Raw genomic sequence first — 27240 nt, forward strand, 5'->3', positions numbered from 1 at the left:
AGCGGGAACCATTGGACTCAGGAATTGGAAGCAGAAATTCAAAACTTGCAGATGACACCAAATTGAGAGGTATAGATAATCGCAGGGAGGACTGCGACAAAATGCAAGAAGACGTTAATAAACGTACAGAATGGGCGTGTAAATGGCGACTGAACTTCAATAGAGGTAAGTCTGATATAGTACATTTTGATATTCGGAATAAGGAGGCCACATACTGTGGAAAATAAGAGTGCAAATGGGCTAAAGGAGACAGAAGGATCTTGGGTACAGGTTCACAAATCATTAAAAAAAGCAACACAGTTAACAAGACCATAAAAATGCTAACCAAACACTGGGGCTCATATGTACAGGAATAGAATTGAAAAGCAGACAAAATATGTTAAACATGTACAGAACCTTGTTTCGAACCAGGCTTAGAATAAAAACGGAAAATGCTGCAAATTCAGCAGGTCAGGCAGCAACTGTGGGGAGAGAACCATAGATGACGTTTTAGGTCTGCACTGTTCTGGTCTCCATATTACGGGAACGGATAGAGAGGCACTGGAGAACGAAAACAAATATTCACGAGGATGATACCAGATCTCAAAGGTTATGCCTGTCAGGAAAGACTGAACAGTGTGGGACATTTTAATCTAGAGGAGAGAAGACTAAGAGGTGACCTGGTCGAGGTCTTCACAATTAAGAAAGCGTTTGATAGATGGGGATAGAGAAGATGTTTCAACTTGCGGAGAGTCGAAATTTTCGGGTGATCAGTTGAAACTGGTCACTAATACATCCAATAAGGAATTCAGGAGAAACATCTTTACTCAGAGAGTGGTGAGAATGTGGAACTTACTTCTACAGGAGTAGTTGAGGCGAATATCCCAGAAGCATGTAAGGGGGCGCTCGATAAGTACACGAGAGAGAAAGGAAAAGAAAGATGTGCTGATAGGTTTAGATGAGGTGGACTAGGAGGATTATTGTGTGGAGCATAAACACCAGCAGAGACCAGTTGGGCTGAATGGCCCGTTTCTGTAAATTCTATCTAGAATCTATGTATTGTTTTATCGCAGGGTTACACTGTCGTATTGTGTAGTGTTTTGTTTTAAACACAGGTTCTGGATCTGAGACGATATAGTACACAGGCGAAAGTAAAAGGTACTACTTTATTGTAACACTTATAACATACAAGTACTGTAACAGACAAACAATCAATCACAAGCTCACGTCCGTCTGCCCGTCCGGGACCCCTGAAGTCGACGGCTGGTAATTGAGCCTGTGGTTCTCCAAGGCACCGTATTCACTCGCAGTCCTCGGTGAAGTCCTCAGAGTCTGGAAAGTCCCCGATTGTTATACTGGGGCACAAACAAGTGCATTTGTGGCGGACGGCCAGGTCAAACAGCTGGTGGCTTCAGGCGTCATGCGCGTTGAGAACACATTTAGCTGCTGACAACACTTGTGATATGTCGCAGAGTTCACCCTTATGTTACACTGCCCACATGAGAACACGAAGAAGGCGATGTTTCATGGAACAGACCAGCTTTCCCTTGAACTCCGGTGGAAATGTTGGAAGCAAAAGATTAAACTGCTCCAGGTGAGGCTCGAACTTACAACCTCGGCATTTCTTGAGCTTGAAATACTGTCCTATAAGTACCGCGCGCTAACCGATTGCGCCACTAGAGCCGCGTTGTTGTAATAATCTCATCAAACACACTCATTTTTGGCCTGTAAGATTGCATATTTTTTCAGGCAGGTTTTCAAGTGGACACATGCCGCCACCTGCCACTTGGGCATTGGTGTTTTGGAGATCGAATTCTTGCCTGTCACACACGAAGCAAGTGTTCGATTAACGCCCAATGTAGGAACATTTTCATACTGCATTCATCACATCGCGAGAATTGCGATAAATTCATATTCAGCTTCAATCTGCACAACATCTTGAGACACTTTCTTTTCTCCGGTGTGTTACTTTCACTGAACCTCGGCTTCTGTACGCAAAGGGTGGGAGACGTTTTGGAACGCTCTTCTGCAGATGGTAGTTGATGGTTGCTCACTTGTGAATTTTAAATCTGAGATTGATAGATTTCTGTGAACCATGGTTATTTATGGATATGGAGCTAAGCCAGGGATATGGAATTAGGTCACATGTCCGCCATGATCTCATTGAATGGTGGAACAGGCTCGGCGGGCTAAATGCCACTGCCACTTGCTGCCTCCTGATATGCGCCACCTTCACCTGCAAGAAAGCTGGATGTGTGGCTGAGTGATGTGCCTGTCATGATTAAATATCTGCCACTGTGTATGACCTATGAGTTGTGGGTGGGCGGCTTGCAACAGTGGTAATGTGTAAGAGTGAGTGGAAGCCTCTGGTTACAAGAGTTGAGTGCTGATGGAAAGAGATTGTTGGTATGTGGGGGATGGGGGCTGTATTGCGTGGTGCATTTGGGCGGAGATGCCACTTGAGAGTTGCCCTCACTCACCTTGACCACTCACGTCAAAGTATTGAACTTCTTCCTGCACTGCATCCATGTTCATGATGCTGTGCGCCTGGCATTGATTTCGTCCCCCGCTGCCTCCCACTGATTTATGCCTGGAGGGCCTCTTGCCCGTGCCCACCCCTGCGAATATAGAATGCTCCTCCTTCCGTTCAACTGCACCACAGTCTCTCAGCATCAGCAGAGAACCTTGGTGCATGCACCCTCCAGGCCTGGTACCAACTCAGATCGGCAGATTGTTGAGGTCTGGTGTGCAGATTGGAGGATGTGGGATTTAATAGTGCACAACTTATATTAAATGTTTTAACATAACTCATCAGTGTGCAAACATTGGGATGGAACCTGCATCTGTGTTTTATGTGTACAATGTCTGATCTCCGTTCAGACTCCGTTTGGACAGTAGACTGTTATTTTAAGCAAATACCAGGTACCAGCTGTCTTTATTCGATTTCTGAGAAACATCCTCCTTTTAAGAGATTGAGCTCCCCCAGGCGGTGGAAAGTGCGAATTGCATTGATTCCACGTGCAAGGCCCGAAAAAGAACGCTGATGGCAGGAGAGTCCTCGGACCAGCTGAATCTTGCGTCCTGCCTGCCCAAGAGTCATTGGGCACGGGGTAACAGGGCATCACGCTATCTGCGAACAAAAACTACCCTTATCCAATTTTCCCCCCAACGTTTCCTGCGTGCGCCAGTCGACAGGATTCGGATATGGTACCTGGCAAATGGGGCCACTGGAAGAATGATTGCATTGAGATAGCCCTCTTCACCACCTCGGACGTCCCAAAGCGCGTTACGGACAATGTAGCACTTTTTGATGTGTAGTCACTGCTGACATGTAGGAAAGGAGGCAGCCAAGTTGCACACAGCAAGATCCCAAACACAGCGATGTTACAATGATGAGATAATGTATTATAGTGATGTTACTGGAGGGATTAATATTGAACGGGGCTCCGGGGAGAACTAATTACCCTTAAAGGTGAAGACAAGGTGATTGTATCAGTTCGAGTATTGACTTTTGTAATGTTTTTCTTTCCTTATTTTTATCTGCTTCAGATTCCAATTGATCAGAAACTGAAAACTGAATTCTCAATGAATTTTCGATAAATCTGTCACTCAACATAAACAATGTTAGAAATAAAGAAATAAACCGGTTTGAGACGATTCACTTCACTTCACTGAAACGTCCAATTCCGGTTAAACCGGCGCGGCGGAGTCACAGCAGCTCATCGCTGATCTGCACCTCAACTCCATTTAGCGAAATAGAAACTGGAAAACTCATGTTTCGAGACGAGTTTACTAATTTCCTGAAAAATGATCATCACTAAATCAGCAAAACATTCCCTGCCCTGATTAAACACACAGCAAGGGAATGTGTCGAATATATAGCAAGAAACCCGCGATTTTATTATTACACGGATAGAATCCCGTGCTCAATATTAACATTAACACTGAGCGCCAGGTCTGGATCTGACCCGTTTACTCCGTGGTGCGGGACCCCGTCCGCGTTTATATTTACCAAAAAAAGAAAAACAGGAAATAATAATCACACTCAGCCGAATTGGGGATTGTTCGTATTTTACAGGACAGAATGAGGCCACTCGACCCGTCGGGCATGGATAGCAAATTCTGTTCACATTCTCTGCTCGGTGTTATTCTCCGTGTTTTAGTTTACCGATTTGTCTTTTCTTTTATTTCCCCTCTCTCTATTTTGCCGACTGAGTGCGAAAGAGATTCGCTGACGAGGCAAAACATTTTGATCAAAGATTTGAACATTGTTTATTCTGATTGTAGGTTTCTCGGAGACCCAGCGGGAGTTCAGTTCTCAGTTTCCTGATTAGTCAGAAACAGCAAGGGAATTTGCTGCAAGAGAGAAAACAATAAATGAACAAAATCAACAAAGTGAAAGGAAGAGAAAAATACAAGCAGAGTCTTAACCATCCCTGCCAGGAGTTTAACATCATTTGGAGAGCGCTTCACTCACGGACCGCGTGGCCTAATGGATAAGGCGTCTGACTTCGGTATTAATCGAGTTGTTATCAGACGATTGCAGGTTCGAGTCCTGCCGCGGTTGTTTTACTCGCTGAGTGAATATGTGTCCAACGTGCGGCGGAACTGTTTTGCACCCGACCGTTTCCAACAATCGGATAGAACGGAAATCCGTAAATTCCTTTGTTTACCGAAGTTGACTCTGCACTTTCAACATTGTCGACCTGGGTGCTCGGGCAGGACAGAGTGTAAAAGTGACTATATTTCTACTGTTTGGATTCAGAAATGGTCGGCTAATCCTTTGTGCTCTGTCCGTATGGGTCCGAATCCCATCCTCGTCGTCATTGTATTGAACTCATGATGCGGCCCGACATAAGTTTTGTACAATCAAATGGGCTTGAATGATATTACTATCAATCCGACACCGGAGTTTTAAGTCTGTGTCCCTGGATTGTTCATATTTTGTTTAAATGGAGAGGGATAATATGAATTTTTCACCTGCTGTAATGGGATAAAGGTCGAGTGGCGAGGACGGATCGGAAATAGATCTTTCTGTCTTTCCTTGCTGCCTCTGGGGTTTACAGCGAATGAAAGATTAACGGGAAATGCAAATGATAATGGAGCTGGAATATAAAGGGTTAACTTTACCCATCAGGAAGAAATCTAATTTCAAAACTATTTAACAATCTTGAACCTGTCCAGTTATTAGATTTGCACCAAGCCTGCACATTTTTCCGTTCAGTTTAATTCCTCCACTCGCTCATAATCAAGATAAATTAAATGTGGAGGGAGGTCCAGTCCAGATTTGAGCCCATGATCTCTCTCATTGTTAACAATCTCCCGTTTTGAACTGGAATCTCACCCATGGCTCGGTTCCCAGTAACTGCTGCAGAGATTGAAGGAATTCGGTCCCTCCTGCATCTCCTGCATTTCACCCTCTCCCGATTATTCGATCGGTATTTGGGAACATGGGAGAAAGCCTGGGTTTAAATCCCCAACGTTTAAATCCCCAACAACCCGTCTGTTGATCGAATACCACGGTGTCTTTAGTTAACAATAACCGTCCGAGCGCAATTGGAATCCAGTCCGCAGTTTGTTTCCTTCTCTGTTCCTGTTCCCTCTCGGTGTCTCTAAAAGACGATACACTGTTTGGATCAGGAACCGAGTTCTGATCAGCCCTGTGACAGACAGACAAGAATCCGTCACTGAAACCTTGAGACACAGGGAATGCTGTTCACTCTGTTCCAGGGAGACTTCGTGAGTCGCTGAAACGTTCGAATTCCCATTCCCACAAAGGACGGAGCCAAGCGGAGGAGGGACGTGTTTCTCAATGATCGGACATTGGAGCCCATCGAAGTGTGAGGTCCGATGGTCGATGGGTGGCTGTGGAACGCCGTGAGGGCTTTGGTTTCCTCCCTTAAACTTGGACCCTTCAGTTCGCTCTTTGTGTTCAGCTGTTTTTGGTGGTGTTACTGAGTCAGGAATGTTGGACAAGACAGCGGGAGCATTCCCTGCGCTTCTTTCAACAGCGCTGGGGAATCTTTAACATCCACCGACAGGGCCTCATTTAATCGTCTCTTCTGAAACCTCCCGCCACTTATCCCTCAGGACTGCACTGATCTGGGACACTAAGGACATTCAATTAATCAGCATTTTAAACTGAAAACATCAATCCCTCCCACATCCTGATACATTGCGGTTTCTGTACTTTCATTCGTTACCTTGTTTTCTCTCCATGAACCGACTCTCATTCTCTGCTCCTCCTTTTCCTCCGATGCTCTTTGCTTCCAAACGGTTCTGCCGTGAGCTTCACCTGCCGGCTATTTCCCATCGCGCTCCCGGTCGCCTGCAAGTTCAGCCCTTAATGGGGAGCGTTGAATCCGTCCTGACAAAGAATGGGGAAGTTTACCTGTGCGGTGTGCTGGTTGCTACTGGAATTTAGTTGTTGAACTGCAGTTTTCCCCCTGCAGACACTCGGGGTCCCCAAGCCTGGGCCTTCCGAATCGGCATCAGGAGAGAGTGAGAGGGGGGAAGTTAGAAGGATAGAGAGAGAGAGAGAGTTTTAGCGAGAGAGTTAGAGAGAGAGATAGAGAATGTCTGTACGAGAGAAAGAGATGGGGAACGCTCCATGTAATGGGCAAACACAATCTGTAACTGTGTAGATGATTCAGTAGCTGATTTGAGCACCCTCACTCCACAAATCACACTTGGCTTTCGAGCTGTTTCTATTATAACGTGGCTATTGTGACGTATTGGGCTTTTAGATCAAATCCAAAACAGGGATTTTAAAAGTTGTGAGCTTCATTCCCAGTGGAGTCGAATTTTAGGCCAGCTGCTTTCGGCGCTGAAATCTTGCATTAAATCTTCAACTGGTTTATTCAAGTCCTTCGAGGAAGGGAAACTGCCGCCTCAACACTTCCCGTTGTACAAGTGGATCCTGTCCCAACCGTCTTTCTTGATGTGTCATTGTCTCTGAACTGGATTGACGAGACACTCACAACAAGAAGGTTTCACCACCTGCTCAGAGCAAGTTGGAAAAAAAACAAATTTTAAAAATTAGTACAAAGAAGTCAATCCTTCCAGACCGCTTCTGTCCATCCAAATTCGCTTTCTAATCCAATGTACAGCAATATCATAGAACTATAGAATCACACAGCCCAGAAGGAGGCCATTCGGCCCATCGTGCCTTTACCTGTTCTTTGATAGAGCTATCCTGTACTCCCCTGCTCTTTCCCTGTAGCACTGCAATGTTTTATCCAATTCCCCATTGAAAGTTATTGTTGAATCTGCTTCCACCACCCGTTCAGGCCGTGCATTCCAGATCACAACAACTCGCTGCATGAAACATTTCTTCCTCAAGTCGACTCTGGTTCCTTTGCCAATCACCTTAAAGAGTAAGGCAGTCTTAATGCAGTTGTACAGGTTTTAGGGAGAACTCAACTGGAGGTCTGCGTACAGCTTTATTCTCCTCATCTAAGGAAGGATATACTTGCCTTACAGGCGGTGCAACAAAGGTTCAATAGATCAATTCCTGGGATGAGAGGGTTGTCCTCTGAGGAGGGAATGAGTAGATTGAGCCTGTACTCTCCGGAGTTTAGAAGAATGAAAGGTGATCTAATTGAATCATATCAGAATATGAGGGGCCTTGACAGGGTAGATGCTGAGAGGTTGTTTCCCCTGGCTGACGAGTCTATGATTCGGGGGAATAGTCTGAGGATAAGGGGTCGGCCATTTAAGATTCAGATGAGGAGGAATCTCTTCACTTAAAGGGTTTTGAGCGTTTGGAATTCTCTACCCGAGAGGGTGTGGATGCTGAGTCTTTGAATATATTCAACGCTGAGATCGATAGATTTTTGGACTCTGGGAGAATCAAGGGATATGGGGATCTGGCGGGAAAGCGGAGATAAGGAAAAAGATCAGCCATGATCATAGTGGATAGTGGAGAGGGCTCGAGGGGCCGTCTGACCTACTCCTGCTCCTATTTCTTATCATCTTATGTTCCGAAGCTTTGTATCAAATGTAAGCGAGATTGTTTAATGCAAAGCCGCAGAACGAATTCTGGTTGTTTTTAGATCCTGTTCTCCGCAGGAAAAGGATTAAAATTAAACAGAGACATTTAACATTTTGAGAGAACGCGCTACAAACCAGGCAGGAAACTGAGACGGGAAACAAAAATAACATCAACAACTTGCATTTTATTGCGCCGTTAACCTAGTAAAACGTCCCAAGGCTCAGTGAGTGTCGAATCCAACAGCGTAACCTTTCGCCGTAACAACCAGCGGGCAGGTAGCAGAGGCTGAGGCTGATCTGTGTCATGTGGGAGCAGAACACAATATTCCTGCTGTGTATATTAATTATTCTGCATAATATTAAATAATGTTCTCAACACCTTACATTCCTGATCGGAACTTGGAAGGGGGAAGAATTTGTCGTGGGCCATGTTGGGAGCAATGACATCGGGAAGATAAGGGAGGAGGTCCTGGCAAAGGAATATCAGAAGTGTTGAACGAAATGAAAAGAACAGAACCTCAGGGGTGGTAATCTCGCGATTGCTACCCGAGCAACATAATAATTGGCACAGGGATAGGCAGATCAGGAAGGTGAATGCGTGGCTGAAAGACTGCTGTGTGAAGGAGGGGTTCCATTTCATGTGACACTGTCATCAGTACTGGGACAGGTTGGAGCTGCACCGCTAGGACGGGCTCCACCTGAACGTGAATGGGACCAGTGTCCTAACGGAAAGGATAAATAGGTCTTTGAATAGGACCTTGTAAAATGGGGAGGGATCTCTTCAAAATAACATAAGTCTGAAGATAAAAGAAATAGGATATGAGAGTAATGATCAGACCAAGGTAAGAAACGAGCGTAACATAAACTGTCAGGGAACAAATACAGGTATAGAATATACGTACTAAATGACTGTTAAAAAATAAGGGTGGTGTAACAAATATTAAAAATATGTTAAATTGCCTGTACAGCATCGCGTCGAGCATCCAAAACAAAACAGAGGAACTGGAGGCAATAATTCGGAGCGAGGAGCCAGATGTTTTCGGGGTAACTGAAACATGGTTACATAAAGAACAGGACTGGCAGTTCAATATTGCAGGATATGACGTATTTAGAAACGATAGGGATGGAAGGGGTAGCTGTAATAATTAGAGACAATTTAATGGCAAGAGAACAAAAGGGACATTATTAATATTAGGATAGAAACAGAATCCATGTGGATTGAGGCAAAGAATATGAAGTGATGAACCACGGTAATAGAGGTATACTGCAGACCAGCTAACAATGGAAGGCAAGTGGAGGAAGAAATATGTCCGCAAATCTATGAAATGAGTTAAAAACAACGAATAATAATCATGGGACATTTCAACTACCCCAAATAAACTGACAAGAAGAGGTAGGGAAAGGGGAAATGGAGATGTTGTTTTTACAGTGTGTACAGGACTCCTTTCTTACTCAGTATGTGAGAAGCCCAACAAGAGAGGAATCACTGCTGGATCTAGGAATTGGAAAAGAACCGGATCATTGGGGAACATGTAGGCAATAGCGATCAGCTCATAATAAGATTTAAAAGAATGATTGAGAAAGGCATAAGTAAGACAAAAACCAAAGTAATAGATTGGAAAAAAAAGTAAATTTTGAGGGGATGAGAATGGAACTGGTGAAGATAAACTGGAAAAAAATGTTGAAACAGGAAGAGATAGAACAGCAATGGGAAATATTTATAACGATGATCAATCGAGTCCAGGAGAAATATATTCCTCTGAAAAAACAAACGCAACTAGCCAATAATGAATCACCATGGATGAATAAAGAGGTAACGGTAAAATTGAGAGGAACGAAAAATACATATTCTAAGTATGTAGAAAATAAAGGGGAGGATGACAAAAGGGAATGAGAAGAGATTAGGAAAAATGTCAAATAATAATTCGGAAAGCAAAGAGGAACTACGAAATTAAAGTGTCAAGGAATGTAAAAAGAAATAATTAAAGTATTCTACAAACCCATAAATAACAAAATATCAATCTGGATAGGGATAGCGCCACGAAGTGATGCACAACATCAGCTCACAGGTAATGACAGCTAAATGGCAGAAATATCGTATCGTTATTTGCCTCAGTATTTACCAGGGAGTCTAATAAGCTGTGTATGACATTAAATGAAACGCCATGGATGAAGAGAGAACTAATGGTAAAATTGAAACTAAGGAAAACGGATCTAAAGACACTTAAGGTGGAAAGTAGGTGGAGATAATTGATAAACTAATGAAACTTAGAGAGGACAAAACCATCAGTCCGGATGGATTACTTCCACGCATGTAAAAAGATATTAGGGAAGATATAGCAGAGTTACTATTGCATATAGATAAAAAATCATTAGGAAAGGGAATACTGCCGGAGGATTGAAGGATAGGTCATGTTTTTCCTGTATTTAAAAAAGGAGATAGAACAAGTTCATGGAGCAATAGACCAGTTAGCTTACCGTCTGTGGTAGGAAAGATAATGGAATCTTTACTCAAAGATGTAACAAAAAAAAATCTGGAAAAATAAAATCTAATCAAAAGAAATCAGCACAGATTTGAGAAAGGAAATTCATGCTTGACCAAACTTATTGAATTATTTGAAGAAGTAACAGAAATATTAGAAAAGGGTAATAGAGTAGATGTAATGTAATTGGATTTTCAAAAGGCCTTCGATAAGCTACCACCTTGCAGACTCATGAGTAAGGTCAGTGCATGTGGAGTTAGGGTATAGGTAGCAGAATAGATTGCAAGCTGGCTGCAAAAGCGAAAACAGAGAGTAGGGATTAAGGGTAGCTACTAAAACTAGCAAAGGGTGGGAAGAGGTATTCTACAGGGATCGGTGCTGGGATCACTTTTGATCACAATTTACATTAACGATTTGGACTCGGGAATCGGAAGTAAAATTTCAAAATTTGCGGATGACACAAATTTGGGAGGTGCATTTAATAGAAAGGAACAATGTGTCAACATGAACAGAGACATTGATGAACTTACAGAATGGGTGTGTTATTGGCAAATTAATTTTAATATAGATAAGTGTGAGGTGATGCATTTTGGTAGGGAGATTATGGAGGTCACATATTGCTTGGATAATAAGAGTCTAAATGGAGCACTGGAGCAAAGGGGTCTATGGGTACAGCTACACAAATTACTGAAAGGAGTGACGCAGGTTAATAGGGCGATAAAAAAGGCAAACCAAACATTGGGTTTCATTTCTAGCGGGATAGAATTGTAAGGCAGAGAAGTTATGTTAAATTTGTATGTAACCTTGGTGAGACCACACTTGGAGTACTGTGCACAGTTTCAGTCTAAATATTATTAAAGGGTGTAGAGGCAATTGAGAGTGTGCAATAAAGTTTCAAGAATGATCCCAGGACTGAGGGTATATAATAATCAGGAAAGACTAAACAGGCTTGGGCTCTTTTCTCTAGTAAAGAGAAGGCTGAGAGCTAACGTGATAGAGATCTTTAAGATAATGAAAGGATTTGGTCGGGTAGACGTGGAGAAAATGTTTCAATTTGTGGTGGAGTCCAAAACTAGAGGTCATCAATAAAAGATCGTCACTAATAAATCCAATGGGGAATCCAGGATTAACTTCTTTACCCAAAGAGTGTTAAGAATGTGGAACGCGCTACCACAAGGAGTAATTGAGGCAAGTAACATAGATGCATTTCAGGGGAAGCTGGATAAGCACAGTAGGGGGAAAGGAACAGAAGGGTCTGGTGATAGGGTCAGAAAAAGTAGGGGGGAACAGGTTTGTGTGGAGCATAAATGCCGAAAGGCCTGTTTCTCTGCTGGACACTCGATGTGACTCGATATAAGTATTGGAGGGGTTTAGAATATTGCAATGATTGCTGAGATTTTTTCCCAATGTTATTAATTCCCTGCAAATTGAAAATAACTAAACCCGCGATACATTCTCTGCCGAGATTATATACATAATACAGGGCATGTGTCGAGTAGAAAGCAAGAAACCCGCCATTTATTTATTGAAGGGCGAGAGTGCAAATATTCGCACTGAGCGCTGGATCTGTATCGCAGCTGTTTGCCAAAGATACGGGACCCCGTTCGCCTTTAGATTTAACATAAAATGAAAATCAGAAGCCACTTGGCCCTTGCGGATTGGACAGTAAATTCAGTTCACTCTCTGATCTATGTGCTGTTTTAAGTGTGGAGTTTAATGTGACGAATTTGTCCTTTTATTTTATTCCTTCCCTCTCTGTTTTCCGGGCGGAGTGTGAAAGAGGTTCCGTTTGGCGGCGAAACATTTAAATGAATGATCTGAACATTGTTTATTCTGATTGTAGATTTCTCGGAGACCTAGCGGGAGTTCAGTTCTCAGTTATCTGATAATTCGTAAGCTGAAGAGGCAACTTACTAAATGAAGAGAGAAGACAATAAATTAACAACATCAACAAATTGAAAGCAAGGGAGAGATCGAATCGGAGTGTTTAATCACTGCTCCGGGTTTAAGATCATTTGCTGACAACTGTTTATAATTGATCGCGTGGCCTAATTGAAAGGCGTCTGATTTCGGTTTAAATGCTTGATGTCATCAGAAGATTGCAGGTTCGAGTCCTGTCGCGGTTGTTGTGCACACTTGGTGAAAACGTGTCTTACTTTGCCTGGAACTGTTTCACACCCGACCATTTCTAACAGTCCCTGACCTGATGCAACGAAAATCCATTAAAAAAACGACATAAAAAACACAGCAATTACATTTATGGAACGCCACAACCCGACCCCAATCGCTTTACATGCAATGAATTATATCTTAACTGTCATAGAATGTACAGCACAGGCAGAGGTCATTTGGCCCATCGTCCCTGTGCCGCCTCTTTGAAAGAGCGATCCAATTAATCCCATTCTGTTCCCCATCTCTTTCCCCAGAGCTCTGGAAATGTTCAGTGACGGAGCTGTTCAATCGTCTCTGTGACTCAATCAGTCAGCGCGTTGGGCCATTAATTAAATCTACTGTTGTAGATTCAAGCCCATCCAAGGACGGGTGTTTCGAATTTATTTATAACGTTCACAGTATGACAATTTCACCTTTTCAATGTGCCTTTTGGCTGCAATGTTGTGCTGAGTACAGGTGTACATCTTAAGTTCCTGCACCTCCCGCCCCATTCGCACACTGGACACCGGCACCTATAGTCCCGGGAAACTTCTACCTCCCACCCATTAACACTCTGGCCACCGGCACCGAGAGATTTGGGATCTCCTCTTCCTACCGCCCCTTAAACACACTGGTCACCGGCGCCTACAGTCCCGGGACGTTCTCTACCTCCCGCCCCATTAACACACTGATCACCGTCACGAACAGACCCGAGATCTCCTCTACTTCCCACCCCAATTACATAATGGTCACCGGTACATACAGACACGGAACCTCCTCTACCTCCCTCCCATTAACACACTGATCACCGTCACCAACAATCCCGGGATCTCCTCTACCTCCCTCCCATTAACACACTGGTCACCGTCACCAACAATCCCGGGATCTCCTCTACCTCCCTCCAATTAACACACTGGTCACCGTCACCAACAATCTCGCGATCTCCTCGACCTCCCGCCCAATTCACACACTGGTCACCGGTACCTACTGTCCCGGAATCTCCTCGACCTCCTTCCCGTTGACACACTGATCACCGTCACCTTCAATCCCGGGATCTCCTCAACCTCCCGCCCCATTCACACACTGGTCACCGGCACCAACAATCTCGCGATCTCCTCGACCTTCTGCCCAATTCGCACACTGGTCACCGGTACCTACTGTCCCGGAATCTCCTCGACATCATTCCCATTAACACACTGATCACCGTCACCGATAATCACGGGATCTCCTCTACCTCCCGCCCCATTCAAACACTGTTTACCGGCACCTTGCATTGTTGTTTATTTTATTGCCTTTTAATTATTTCAGTATTGTCAAACATTTGGTTCAATTACTAGCCAAATATTATTTTACAACTTGAGATACAAACTTTGACAAACGCTGCAATATGATTTCATAAAAACCCTCAGGTTATAAAGGGTTCAGTGTTTGCAGAATAAACACATTCTGTTTGTAGAATCACGGCCTGGTGGAGAGAGAATCAGACACCGTATGACACAGAACTAACTCTGCCCTTAGTAAATCTTCATATCTTCTCATTATTTGATGAGTTTAACAATTTGAATGAAGGGATATTTCACCACATTCTTCAACTGCTTTCTGAATTTAGACTGTGTCACCGCATAAATACAAGTGTTTGTGCAGCACCTCAGGAGCTGGAGAATGAATCCCAGTTCTTGTACAAATACAGGTAGAAATATAGACCGAAAACCCAAGAACCACATCCGGTGCCATATAGTAAACACCATAAACACCACCCATAACAGTATAAAGTTCCCTGATATAACAAACAGTAAAATGATGGATTCCCTTCGGCTCTCCATCTCTGGGTCTCTGGGAATCTCCCCACTGCTGTGACTCCGGAGTCTCCTGCGGGCTCTGCTGGCAAATAAAATGTGTCTGACGATGAAAACTTTGAGCAGCAGAACCAGAACAAATGGGACCCCCGAAGTGAGAACATTATGAAGAAATTCAATTGCTCCCCACAACGGGGAATTTAGAAAATTGTCTGTTATATCGCAAAACCAGGGGGAATTACCCGGGGCATATCGACCAGTGAACATAAAGTTCCAGAAGATGTTCTTTAAACAGCTCAGCACAGTCACTGTTCCGAGAACAACAGATGCCGTTTTCTCGGTGCCGTTTTCAGTTTCTGACAACAAATGGCCACAAATCGATCAAAGGTGAAAGTGACCGTGAACCAGACAGAACATTCTGTGGCTGCGAAAAGCAGGACGGCGTGGATATTACACACGGGAATGAAGAACCTGAAATCAAACTGTGCAGGATAAACAATTGGAATGTGTCAGAGTATCAGATCGATGATAACGACCAGTAGATCCGCCGCTGCCATGGCCACCAGGTAGTGAGTGACACATTTGGAGAGGCCGCACGTTCCCCGAGACAGGATCACAATCGTCACTAAGTTAACTGTAAGGAAGGGAAATAAAAAGGGAAATTGTACATCAGACTGGGACGCTCTGTATATATTCATACCGTCTCTAAGTCCACTGTACATATTGGTACAGTCTCTGGATTCGCTGTAAATGTTTGTACCGCCTCTCGATCCTCTGTAAATATTAGTACAGTCTCTGGATTCACAGTAAAGAGCAGTACGGACTCTGGAACCCCTCTAAATATTAGTACTGTCTCTAGATCCCCTGTAAACATTCGTACCGTCTTTGTAACGCCTGTCAATATTAGTATCGTCTCCGCATCGTCTGGAAGTATTAGTACCGTGTCTGGCACCTCTGATAGTATGACAACTGTCTTGTTCCCCTTTAAATATTGGATCAGTCTCTGGATCCCTGATATATATTTGTAACGTCCCTGGAAACCCCATCAATATTAATACCGACTCTTGGTCCTCCTACAAATATTACTACTGTCTCTGGTTCCCCTTTCAATATTAGTACTGTCCCTGGATCATCTATAAATATTAGTACCGTCCCTGGATCCTCTTTAAATGTTGGTACCGTCCCTGTATCTCTTGTAGATATTAGTACCGTCTGTGGAAAACACATAAATATTAGTACCGTCTCTGGATCCCTTTGCAAATATTAGCACTGCCTCTGGTTCCCCTTTAAATATTAATACAGTCTCCCAATCCCCCTTAAAATATCAGTATCGTCTCAGGATAACCTGCAAATATTAGTAGTGTCCCAGGTTACCCCAATAAATATCAGTACCGCCTCTGCATCCCATGTAACTATTAGTACCTGCCATGCATCTCTTGCAAATATTCGTACCGCCTCTGGATTCCCTGTAAATCTTACACCGTCATTGAATCGCATTGAAAATATCAGTACTGCATCTGGTTCCCCTATAAATATTAAGTACCGCCCCTGGAACCCCCGTAAATATTAGTACCGACTCTGGATCCTCCTGAAAATATTAGTACTGTCTCTGGTCCCCCTTTCAATAATAGTACCGTCTCTGGGACAACCTTTAAATATTGGCACCATATCTGGATCATCTGTAAATATTAGAACCGTCACTGTATCACCTGTAAATATTAATAACGTCCCTTTATCTCCTGTAAATATGAGTACCACATCTGGATCATCTGTAATTAGCAGAAACGTCTCTGGATTCCCTGTAAATATTAGAACCGTCCGTGTATCCCCTGTAAATACTAATATCGTCTCTGGATCCTCGGTAAATGTTAGTACCTAATCTGGATCATTTATAAATAGTATAACCGTCTCTGGTTCCCCTGAAAATATTAGCCCCATCTCTTGATCGCACTGTAGACATTAGAACCATCTTTGTATCCCTATAAATATTCGGACTATCTCTGGATACCACTGTGAATATTAATGCACTCTCTGAAATCCCTATAAATATTGGCGTAGTCTCTGGTTCCCCAGTAAATATTATTACCATCTCTGGACCCCTTTAAATATTACTACCGTCTCTGCATCCTTTGTAGATATTAGTACCGTCTCTCAATCATCTTTAAATATACCTACCGTGTTTACATGCCCTGTAAATACGAATACCGTCTCTGGATTGAGGTAAAGTGTGGAACAGTCTCTGGATGCCATGCAAATATTCGTAGCGTCTCTGGATCCCACTGTAAATACTAGAAACGTCTCTGGAAACGCTGTAAATATTGCAGCGTTTCTGCATCGTTCTGAAAATAATATTACTGCCTCTCGTTACGCTTTAAATATTATTTACTGCGTCTCTGGATCCGCAGTAAATATTAATGCCTTCACTTGATCACCCTTTAAATATTAGTACCGCCTCTGGATCCCCTCTAAATATTACTACCATCTCTGCATCCTCCTCTAAATATTAGTTCCATGTCTAGATTCCCTGTAAATAATTGTAACGCTTATGGATCTCCCTGTAAATTTTAATACTGCCAATGGTTACCCTTTAATATTAGCACCCACTGAAGATATTAGTACCACCTTTTGAACACTATGAATATTAGTACCTTTAGAGGATTCCCCTGTAAATATTCATAACTTCACTTTATTCCCCTATAAATATTAGCACAGTCTCTGGTTCCACTTTAAATATTATTACCGTGTCTGGATCCCCTAATAAATACTAGTACTGTTCTTGGTTCCCCAGTAAATATTAGTACCACATCTTGAGCCCTATAAATATTAGCAGCGTCTCTGCATCCTCTCTAATTATTAGTACCATCTCTGGATTCAATGTAAAGAGTGGTACAGTCTCTGTATCCCCAGTAAATATTCATACCATCTCTAGATCCCACTATAAATATTGGAACCGTGCCTGGATCCCTTGTAAATATTAGAAACGTCACTGGACCCCCTATAAATAACAGCGCTGACTGTGGATCCCTCTGAAATTATTAGTGCTCTCTCTGGTTCCCCTTTAAATATTTGCACCATCTCTGGATCCCCCTGAAAATATACCTGCTGTCTCTGGTCCCCCTTTAAATATTAGTACCGTCTCTTGATCGGACTAAATATATTATTACCATCTTTGCATTCCCCTAGAACTAATGGCACTGCCTCTGGTTCCCCAAAAAATATTAGCGCCATCTCTAGACACCCTGTAAATATTTATACAGTCTCTGGATCCCCATTAAATATTTAAACCCTCTCTCGATCCCCTGTAAATAAACATACCGTCTCTTCATCCCCTGTAGATATTAGTTTTGCCTCCGGTTCCACTATAATTATTAGTACCGCCTTTGGATCCACTGTTAATACTTTAACCGTTCCTGGATTCCCTGTGAATATTAGTACCTTATCTGGATCCCACTATCAACTATAATGGCTTCTGTGAACCCCCAGTAACTGTTAGTACACTTTCTGAATCCCTTGTAAATTTAAGGACGTCTCGAGATCCCCTGTAAATATTAGTACTGACTCTGGATCCCCAGTAAATATTAGTAACGTCTCTGCATCCCATTGTGAATATTAGTGCCGTCTCTGGATCCCCTGGAAATATTAACGACTTCACTGCATTCCACTGTAAATATTAGTACCGTCCCTTGATTCCCCTGTAAATATTATTAAAGTCGCTGCAACCCATTGTAAATATTAGTGCTTTCTCTGGATTACACTGTAAATATTAACACTTTCTCCGGATCCCCTGTAAATAATAGTACCGATTCTGGATCTTCTTGTAAATATTAGTACCGTCTCTGCATCCCCTGTAAATATTAGTACCGCCTCTGGATCCGCTCTAAATATTACTATCATCTCTGGATCCCGTGTAAATATTAAAACCGTCTCTGGATCGACTTTTAAATATTGGTATAAACGGATTGTAAGAGCTTCTACAAGTAGGTAAAAAAGGAAGAGAATACCAAAAGTAAGCATTGGTCTCTTAAAGGCTGAGACAGGAGAAATTATAATGGGGAATCAGGAAATGACAGATACGTTAAACAAATATTTTGTATCTGTCTTCACAGCAGAAGACAATAAAAGCATATAAGAAATAATGGGGAACAAAGGGGCTAATGAGAGTGAGGAACTTAAAGTAATTAATATCAGAAGAGAAACAATACAGGAGAAACTAATGGGACTAAAAGCCGATAAATCCCCTGGACCTAATGGCCTATATCCGACGGTTCTAAAAGAGTTGGCTGCAGAAATAGTAGATGCATTGGTTATTACCTTCCAAAAATTCCCTGCATTGTCGAATGGTCCCAGCGGATTGGAAGGTAGCAAATGTAACCGCGCTCTTCAAGAAAGGGGTGAGAGGTAAAACAGGGAACTACAGGGCAATTAGCCTGATCTCAGTCGTCGGAAAAATGCTGGAATCCATCAGTAAGGAAGCAGCACCATGGCACTGAGAACATCATAATGTGATAAGGCAGAGTCAACATGGTTTTATGAGAGGGAAATCGTTTTTGACAAATTTACTCGAGTTTTATGAGAATGTAACTTGCAGCGTAGATGCCACATAAAAGGTTGTTCCGCAAGGTAAGGGTTCATGGGGTTGGGGGCAACATATTTACATGGATTGAGTTATGGATAACGGACAGAAAACAGGGAGTAGGAATAAACGGCTCATTTTCAGGTTGGCAGGCTGTAACTCATGGGGTACTAAAAGGATCGGTGCTTGGGCCTCGGCTATTTGCACAATATGTTAATGACTTCGATGATGGGACCGAGTGTAATATGTCCAAGTTTGCTGACGAAAGAAAGCGAGGTGGGAAAGTAAGCTGTGAGGAGGACACAAAGATTCTGCAAAGGGATATAGATAAGTTAAGTGAGTGGGCAAGAAGATGGCAGATCAATTATAATGTAGGGAAATGTGAGGTTATTCACTTTGCTCGGAAGAGTAGAAGAACAGGATATTTTATAAATGGTGAGAAACGAGTGTTTGTTTGTATTCAGAGAGATTTGGGTGTCCCTGGACAAGAAACACAAAAAGTGAGCACGCAGGTAGAGCAAACAATTTGGAAAGCAAGCGGCATGTTGGCCTTTATTGCAAGGGGGTTGGAGTACAAGAGTAAGGAAGTCTTACTACAGTTGCACAGGGCTTTGATGAGATTGCCACTGGAGCACTGCATGCAGTTTTGGTCTCCATATCTAAGGAAGGATATATTTGGAGGCGGCGCAACGTAGGTTCACCAGATTAATTCCGGGGATGAGATGGTTGTCGTATGAGGAGAGGTTGAGTAGAATGGGCCTATAATGTCTGTAGTGCATAAGATTAAGAGGTGAGCTCATTGAAACATGTAAGATTCTGGGGGGGCTTGACAGGGTAGATGCTGACAGGTTGTTTCTCCTGGCTGGAGATTATAGAACTCAGGGTTAAGGGAGGATAAGGGAGCGGCCATTTAAGACTGAGATGAGGAGGAATTTCTTCACGCAGAGGCCTGTGAATCTTTCGAATTTTCTCCGCCAGAGGGCTGTAGATGATGAGTTGTTGAGTATATTCAAAGGTGAGATAGATAGATTTTTAAACTCTAGGGGAATCAAGGGATTTTGGGATCGGGCAGGAAAGTGGAGATGAGGTCGAAGATCAGCTATAATCTGATTAAATGACGGAGCAGGTTCGAGGGGCCAAATGGCATAGGCCTGCTACTTTTTCTTATTTTTCTATTTTCTTCGTACCGTCTCTGGGTCCCATGTAAATATTAGGACTGTCTCAGGCCCATGCTCAGGTACCGTTAGATGGAGCCCCACTCCCAGGTTCCCATTGTAAATTAAATGTCAAACCCAAATGCCCGACTTAAATATATCTGCCATGCCTGTTACCACTTCAATATATCTCCCATCGCTGGTACCGCTCTAATTGTTAAGCTAGATTTGACAGCACACCAGCAACTCGAACACAGAGAGTGTGGAGCAGAGAATGATAAGAACAGCAATACAGTGAAAGATGGTTTCTAGAATTAATAGCTGGATTTTAGGACTTTCCAGAGACACCGAAAGCAACAAGTGTGGGGCAGAGAATGGAAAGAACAGTAATACAGTGAAACATGGTTTCTAGAATTAATAGTTGAATATAAAGACTTACCGGTGACACCGTTGGCAGCGAATGTGGGGAAGAGAACGTCATGAACAGTCATACAGTGAATCATGGTTTATAGAATTAATAGCTGGATATAGGAACTTACCAGAGACAGCGACAGCAGCGAGGACGGGGTAGTAAATTAATTCCATACCCAAAATAGCATAATATATCCGATCCTCTAATGATAGTGAATCATAATATTCATACAGGTATTGAATAGTCCAGAATGGATTGCTCCAATCTAAAAGATTCCGAACAGTTGTTGGAACATTCCAACCTATTGTTCTCAGATTGTGACCCATTGTTGTAAGAGTCCAATGAATTGTTCTCAGATTCTGACCCATTGTTGTAACATTCCAATCTATTGTTCTCAGATTCTGACCCATTGTTGTAACATTCCAATCTATTGTTCTCAGATATCGATCTATTCTTTCCCTCTGTGTCGAGCCACTGATTCGTGTTAATGCCGAAGGTGCTGGTTCCACTCACACTATGCGATAACACGTTGAGAGTTCGTTTATTTATCGCAGAGGGAAAGACTCCAGTGACAAAATGAGGGCCCATGGAGACTGAGAGTAATTACAGTCACTGAACAAACAAGTTCAGTTAACAACTTTAAATCCAACAATTTTAATATCACAACAAAAATTTACCAAATATCACACGGATGGAAAGCCCAAAGCCCAGTATATTATGTAATAAATATTTGTAAGAACACAAACTAAGAGATCCACATTCTGATAGCATTGATGTGAAGTGGGAGCAGCTTCATTTACAGATTGCAGATTATTTCTAAGTGGAATCCGTTAATTTCAGAGAGCTCTTACCCACTTCTCAAGGGTTGGGTTTCAACTCAAAGATGGAAACTGGTCAGTCGGAAACCATTCTGTGAATATTGGTGCAATCTCTGGATGTGACGATACCGGATTCTTTACTCTTAGTCTGGTTCAGCAAAAACTGAAAGCGAATACACTTGAAAGTTTTAACACAATTTATTAGCTGCAGCTGGCCGTATCTATAGAATTGATTTCAACTCTTGACAGAGTCTGGTCAATCTCATAGAACAGGCAATTTAAACAGTCAGAGTTCACACAATTATACATTTTCAGAGTGGGGAGGGACATGAGTAGCAAGGGGTTAAAACCAATCATAAGCTGAGTCTGGGCAAGCCATACTAACTGGCATAATGACCGACCACTCACAGGTGATACCTGTTCATACGTTGGTCACAGGAAAGGGAGTCTCACTTATCTCAGGCCTGGGATGTTTTTCGACCTTGTCCGAAATAAGGATCCATTCATTAGGTAGCTGCAAAACAACACTCCCTACACCTGCTTACCCCAGAATTCAGCTTATCATATCGCCTTGCTATAAGGATCCATTCATTAGGTAGCTGCAAAACAACACTCCCTACACCTGCTTACCCCAGAATTCATAATAAAGCATACATTTTCATACAGGAAATTAATAACATAAACGAATGGTCAAGGATAAGCTCATTTGAAAAGCTCATTGTTCTAATTCCAGCTAGCAAAATGGGCTACTTATATTAACCCTTGCTTTACCATACTGCCATTTTGTTATGGAGGCATCTTATTGAGCTACTGAAAGCTTACTACATATGCATTTCATTAGAGGGGCACCTCGTAGGTATTCTCATTCCCCCCTTTTATCATTTATGATAACTAATCTTTGCTCAATCAACAGTTCTGATTGGTCAAGGCTCTATACTCGGATTTGGTTGATGGCTATCTTGCAGACAATTTTGATGCTAAGAACGGTTATGGCGAAAATGAGTATTGCTGCAATTAGGATAACCAATCCATGCACTAGATACGCTCCCCATGAGGTACCGAAAAGCCAGTCTAACCAACCCTCCCTTGGGGTTTGGCGTAATTTCTTTACTTCGTCCCGTATGTGCTTAGCCAGATTAGTTATGTTTTCTGAGTGATCTGGTATGTCGGTGCAGCACTCTGATCCAATCAGCGCACATGTTCCCCCTTTTTCGGCCAACAGATAGTCTAGAGCCATGCGATTTTGCAAGGCCACTGTACGCATGGCTATCATTTCGGCGTTAATGTCCTGCAGTGCGTCTGCTGTTTCATTAGCTACCTGTTCTAAGACGGAAGCGATAAGCCGAATTTCCTTGATTGTACTGCCCACCCCATACCCAGGGAACAAAATAGCGAAGTATCGTTCTGTCTCTGTGATTTCCCTTTTGAGTCGGTAATGGTGATGATCTGCTAGGGAGGGCAAGTGATGGATGTATGGTACCACATATCCCAAAAAGCAGGACCCAGTCCATTTCTGAGGCAACCATGGGTATGCCTTATGGCCGCATATGAAATACATACCATTGTAGGCTGTCAGATTGGAGGGCAATTCCGTGAATGTGGGCACCCCGTCTGGTCCCAAAGGTTCTTCCCCCCCCCCCCCCCGGAGTCTGTGCTGCAATACTGACCCATTTCCGCAGCCGGTCCATTGGATGGTACTGGGGCTGGCGTGCATTGTCACATTGATGTATTGAGTACATCTGCTCCATCCCATTACCTGTCCACCCGTGGTGTTTTTAGACAGGCATATTACCCCCTGAGGCCTTGACGTGTTGGTGAGCATCAGGAATGGGGGCTTATAGGTACGATTGTAATTGGTTTGTTACCACCCCTTAAATTTGATCCCACACTTGGTGTGGTTGGTGTATTTCCTCCATTGCTCCCCCACTGGAACTGGCACTGTTAAATCGTATGCTCGTACATAGCCATTGTCTCTAATGCCGCTCCCGTCAGTTTCATTCCGATTTATCACCCATTCTGCCATTTCTGGGGAAGTTAGGGGAATCGGCCTTAGAGGGATACCTCCCTTGGAATGGGTAGGGATATGGGAACACACCCAGCAGGAGGACATGTTTAAGCTTTGGGCATAGAGATGAGACATACAGAGAAAAGTATTTAAATACAGTCCCCTAGATACCCGAGTCACAGAGCGCCTGATCCCTCCTTTAGAGCATGGATCTGGGGCTGGGAATTCACTTTCGTTTCGGTGGCAAACAAAATCAAATTTGCATTTAGTCCAGTAACATGGTAAGTGACTGCTCCTTTGTTGTGCTCCCAATATCAGTGTGCGGTAGGGCTGCCGCAAGAGCCCGGTAGAGGCGTCCACCTGGGTGACGTTCCATATTCCGAATCCATCTGGGTCGTTGCATCGAAGTACGTCTCCTGAGCATAGGTGGTATATGTGTTCAGGCTGGTCGCGCTGACAGGTATCCTGTTTGTTCACTCCCAGGGTGAAGCAGAGTAGAATAGAGGAGATCCGTAGTAAGGCTTTCATGGCTGGTCACGGCACCTGTATAGGAAAGATTTCTTGAAAGAAAAGAGAAGTTAGCATTTTAAATTTAAAACGTGGGACTGATAGTTTTACAGTGGTGGAGGTGAACCCAAGCACTCTTCCCCTCCACTTTCACAGCGGTAGGGGTGGTGAGTAAGACTTGATAGGGCCCCTCCCAACGAGGTTCCAGTCCTTTCCTTGTCCAATTCCTGATTAACACGTACGTTCCCGGTTCGATTTTAGATGGACTGGCTATAGGAGGAAGTTCGATGTAGGCAGCTCGTACCCGAGAGTGAAGTCTTCTCAATGCCTGAGTTAATGACAAAACATAGTTAGTCATTTCTGTTGTCATGTGGTGAAAATGGACAGTCTTCGGAACGTTTTGATTCCACGGGGTCTTGAGGGGTCTACCGTATATAATTTCAGCAGGACTTAACCGCATTGCCCCAGCCGGAGTAGTACGTATCTGAAACAAGGCTATAGGAAGAAGTTTGAGCCAAGTAGTACCAGTCTCAGCCTGCAGCTTGGCCAGTTTATTTTTCAAAGTCTGGTTAGCACGCTCAACCAACCCAGCGGCCTGTGGCCTGTAGGCACAATGTAGCTGTTGTTTGATGCCCATCTGGGTGCAGAATTCCTTATTCACCTGGCCTACAAAATGAGGGCCGTTATCTGAACTCAATTGATTTGGGATTCCGTATCTAGGAATGATCTCTTTCATCAGAACTTTTACAACAGTGGAGGCTTTATTATCCGTTGTCGGATAGGCCTCTATCCATTTACTAAATACATCAACAATAACTAGAACATATTTATAACCCTGACATCTTTGCAGCTCAATGTAGTCCATTTGGAGGGTCTCAAAGGGACCTTCAGGTAAAGGGGTTTTTCCCTTTTCGCAAGACACTGCCTTTCCAGTGTTGTGTTTCTGACAAATAAGGCAACGACTGCTGATGCCCTGGGCTAGGGCTTGCAACCTAGGATGCCACCAAGTGGCCAGCAGTGTATCGCTAGCAGCTTTGGCCCCACAATGAGTTGCAAAATGTACACATTCAATAACCCATACTGCTAATTCATCCGACATACAAGTCTGCCCCGCAGGGGTAAGCCACAATTTACATACACAGTCATAAGTACAACCAAGTTGTTCCCACAATTTCTTGTCACAGCCAGGAGCGTCCTCCTGTAATTTAATGACGCCTTCGATGGTTGGCATTGGTTTTTCAGAGGGAGACTTGCTCTAGCTTTTAGTCTGACTCATCATTCCAGGGACAACCACCCTCTGTGTCTGGGACGCTTCCTTTGCTTCCCGATCAGCATATCTATTCCCTATATCTACTGAGGTCTGTCCTGTCGTGTGGGCGGAGCATTTCATAACCGAGATCTGTCTTGGTAGCATAAGGGCTTGTAATAAATCTGAGACTAACTTCTGATGGGAAATCTGCGTACCTGCAGAAGTCAGAAATCCCCTGTTTTTCCATAACTGTCCAAAATCGTGAACTACCCCGAAAGCGTATCTGGAATCTGTATAGATGTTCACTCTCAAGTTTTTTCCTCAAATGCAGGCTCTTATTACTGCAAACAGTTCCGCTTGTTGGGCAGAATATGGAAATTCAAAAGCAGCAGATTCAATAGTTTCACGGTATTGATTCACGATTGCATATCCCGAAAGTTTCTCCCCAAAGGAACCAATAGAGGCACTCCCATCTACACACATAGTTAAGTCTGGATCCTTTATTGGGACATCAGACAGATCGTCTCTGACAGAGGTGTCTTCCTTAATTAAAGATAAACAATCGTGTCCTGGGTCAGTTTGTTCAAAGGGTTTTTCTATGAGAAAACATGCTGGGTTGATGGTAGTACAATGTTTAAATCGCAGCTTAGGATTATTCAGCAGATATATCTCATACTTATTTTGTCGGGCCATGGTAAGATGTTGAGTCTGCAGCTGTCCTAATAATGCAGTTACCGATTGTGAACTGTATACAGTGATGTCCTGTTGTAAAGTCAGATTAGCAGCCGACTGCAGGCTATTGTAAATGGCCGTTAAAATCTGAGTACAAACTGGATGTCCCAGTGCTACCGGGTCTAGCTTCGAAGAGTAGTACGCTACCGGTCTATGCTTGTCTCCATGTTTTTGAGTCAGAACAGCAGTCGAGCAATCAGTGAGGATGGTACAGTACAATTGAAAGGGTCTGTCGTACAGGGTTCTCCCCAATGCGGGTGCTTGTGACAAAGCTGCCTTTAATCTCTTGAATGCCTCTAAAGCTTCGGAATCTAGTTGAAATCCGCCCTCTTTGTTGGTATATGGCGTTAATAATTTAGTGTCCAAGGCAATATTAGGGATCCACTGTCTGCAATAGTTTACCATTCCCATCCACTGCCGAACCTCCTTTGCAGTGCGAGGTACACGTAATTGACAGATTGGTTCAATCCTGCTTCTTTCTAAGCCTCGCTCAGTTGCTGAGAGCAAGACGCCAAGAAACTTAACCCTCTGTTGGGCCACCAGTACTTTCGACTGGGATACTATGTACCCTAGCGAGGATAAGTGATTCAGCAGTTGGGCAGTGTCTTCCCGGTTACTCTGCTCATCAGGGCTGGCTATCAACAGATCGTCCACATACTGGACTAGTGCAGACCCTTGTTTTAAAGTCAATGCCTGTAATTGCTCCTGTAGGCAACTAGAAAACAACGTTGGGGAGTTAACGAAGCCTTGTGGCAGTCGGGTCCACGTATATTGCTGTCCCTTGTAAGTGAAGGCAAAAAGATACTGGCTCGATGGGTCAAGCGGCAAGGCGAAAAAGGCATGTTGGAGATCGACTACTGCAAAGATTTTAGCTGCTGCCGGGACTTGAGCCAGAATATGGGCCGGATTGGGTACAAGTGCGTGTAGCGATTGTACAATAGCATTAATAGATCGTAAGTCCTGTACTAATCTGTACTGGTCTGGTTTCCCTGGCTTCGGAACTGCAAGAATGGGCGTGTTACACGGGGACTGACATTTAATCAAAATCCCTTGCTTTAACAACCCAGCGATCAGTTTGTCAATGCTTGGTATTGCCTGTTGCTTTAGTGGATATTGTCGAATAGAGGGTAATGCAACATTGTCCTGCAGGGCCACATGAATAGGAGTCATCTGAACGCATCCTACCTGTGTGGGGTCCTCTGCCCACACTTGCGGATTGACATATTCTGGTTTTTCTTTGCCCACATGGTGGTGCAATTGTGCCCTGTTAATCTTTGGTGTCTGATAATACAGAATAGTCCGGCCATTTGACAGGATCTGCTTCTGCCGGTTATTTGGATCAGCTTGTTCGACTGCCCGATTTACCATGGGTCCTAGATTCCTCGCATG

The 27240-nt window shown here is 43.4% G+C and overlaps 1 protein-coding gene and 2 non-coding genes across 3 annotated transcripts in view; 1 reads left to right on the plus strand and 2 right to left on the minus strand.

Annotated features, from left to right (window-relative positions):
- Positions 1–20950, minus strand: part of LOC137315213 (probable G-protein coupled receptor 139) — a 117476-nt gene extending 96526 nt beyond the window's left edge. The window contains exon 1 of the mRNA XM_067980086.1: positions 20668–20950. Coding sequence (XP_067836187.1) covers positions 20668–20950 — 283 coding nt within the window. The remainder of the gene's footprint in view (positions 1–20667) is intronic.
- On the minus strand, positions 1566–1662 carry trnai-uau (transfer RNA isoleucine (anticodon UAU)). The gene is made up of 2 exons: positions 1625–1662; positions 1566–1601 (listed from the first exon to the last, which is right to left on the minus strand). It is a non-coding gene; the product is annotated as a tRNA-Ile (tRNA).
- trnar-ucg (transfer RNA arginine (anticodon UCG)) lies at positions 4458–4546 on the plus strand. The gene is given in 2 exon segments: positions 4458–4494; positions 4511–4546. It is a non-coding gene; the product is annotated as a tRNA-Arg (tRNA).
- Positions 20951–27240: the final 6290 nt, after the last annotated feature.

The sequence above is a fragment of the Heptranchias perlo genome, unplaced genomic scaffold, assembly GCF_035084215.1.
Source record: "Heptranchias perlo isolate sHepPer1 unplaced genomic scaffold, sHepPer1.hap1 HAP1_SCAFFOLD_54, whole genome shotgun sequence".
NCBI lineage: Eukaryota > Metazoa > Chordata > Chondrichthyes > Hexanchiformes > Hexanchidae > Heptranchias > Heptranchias perlo.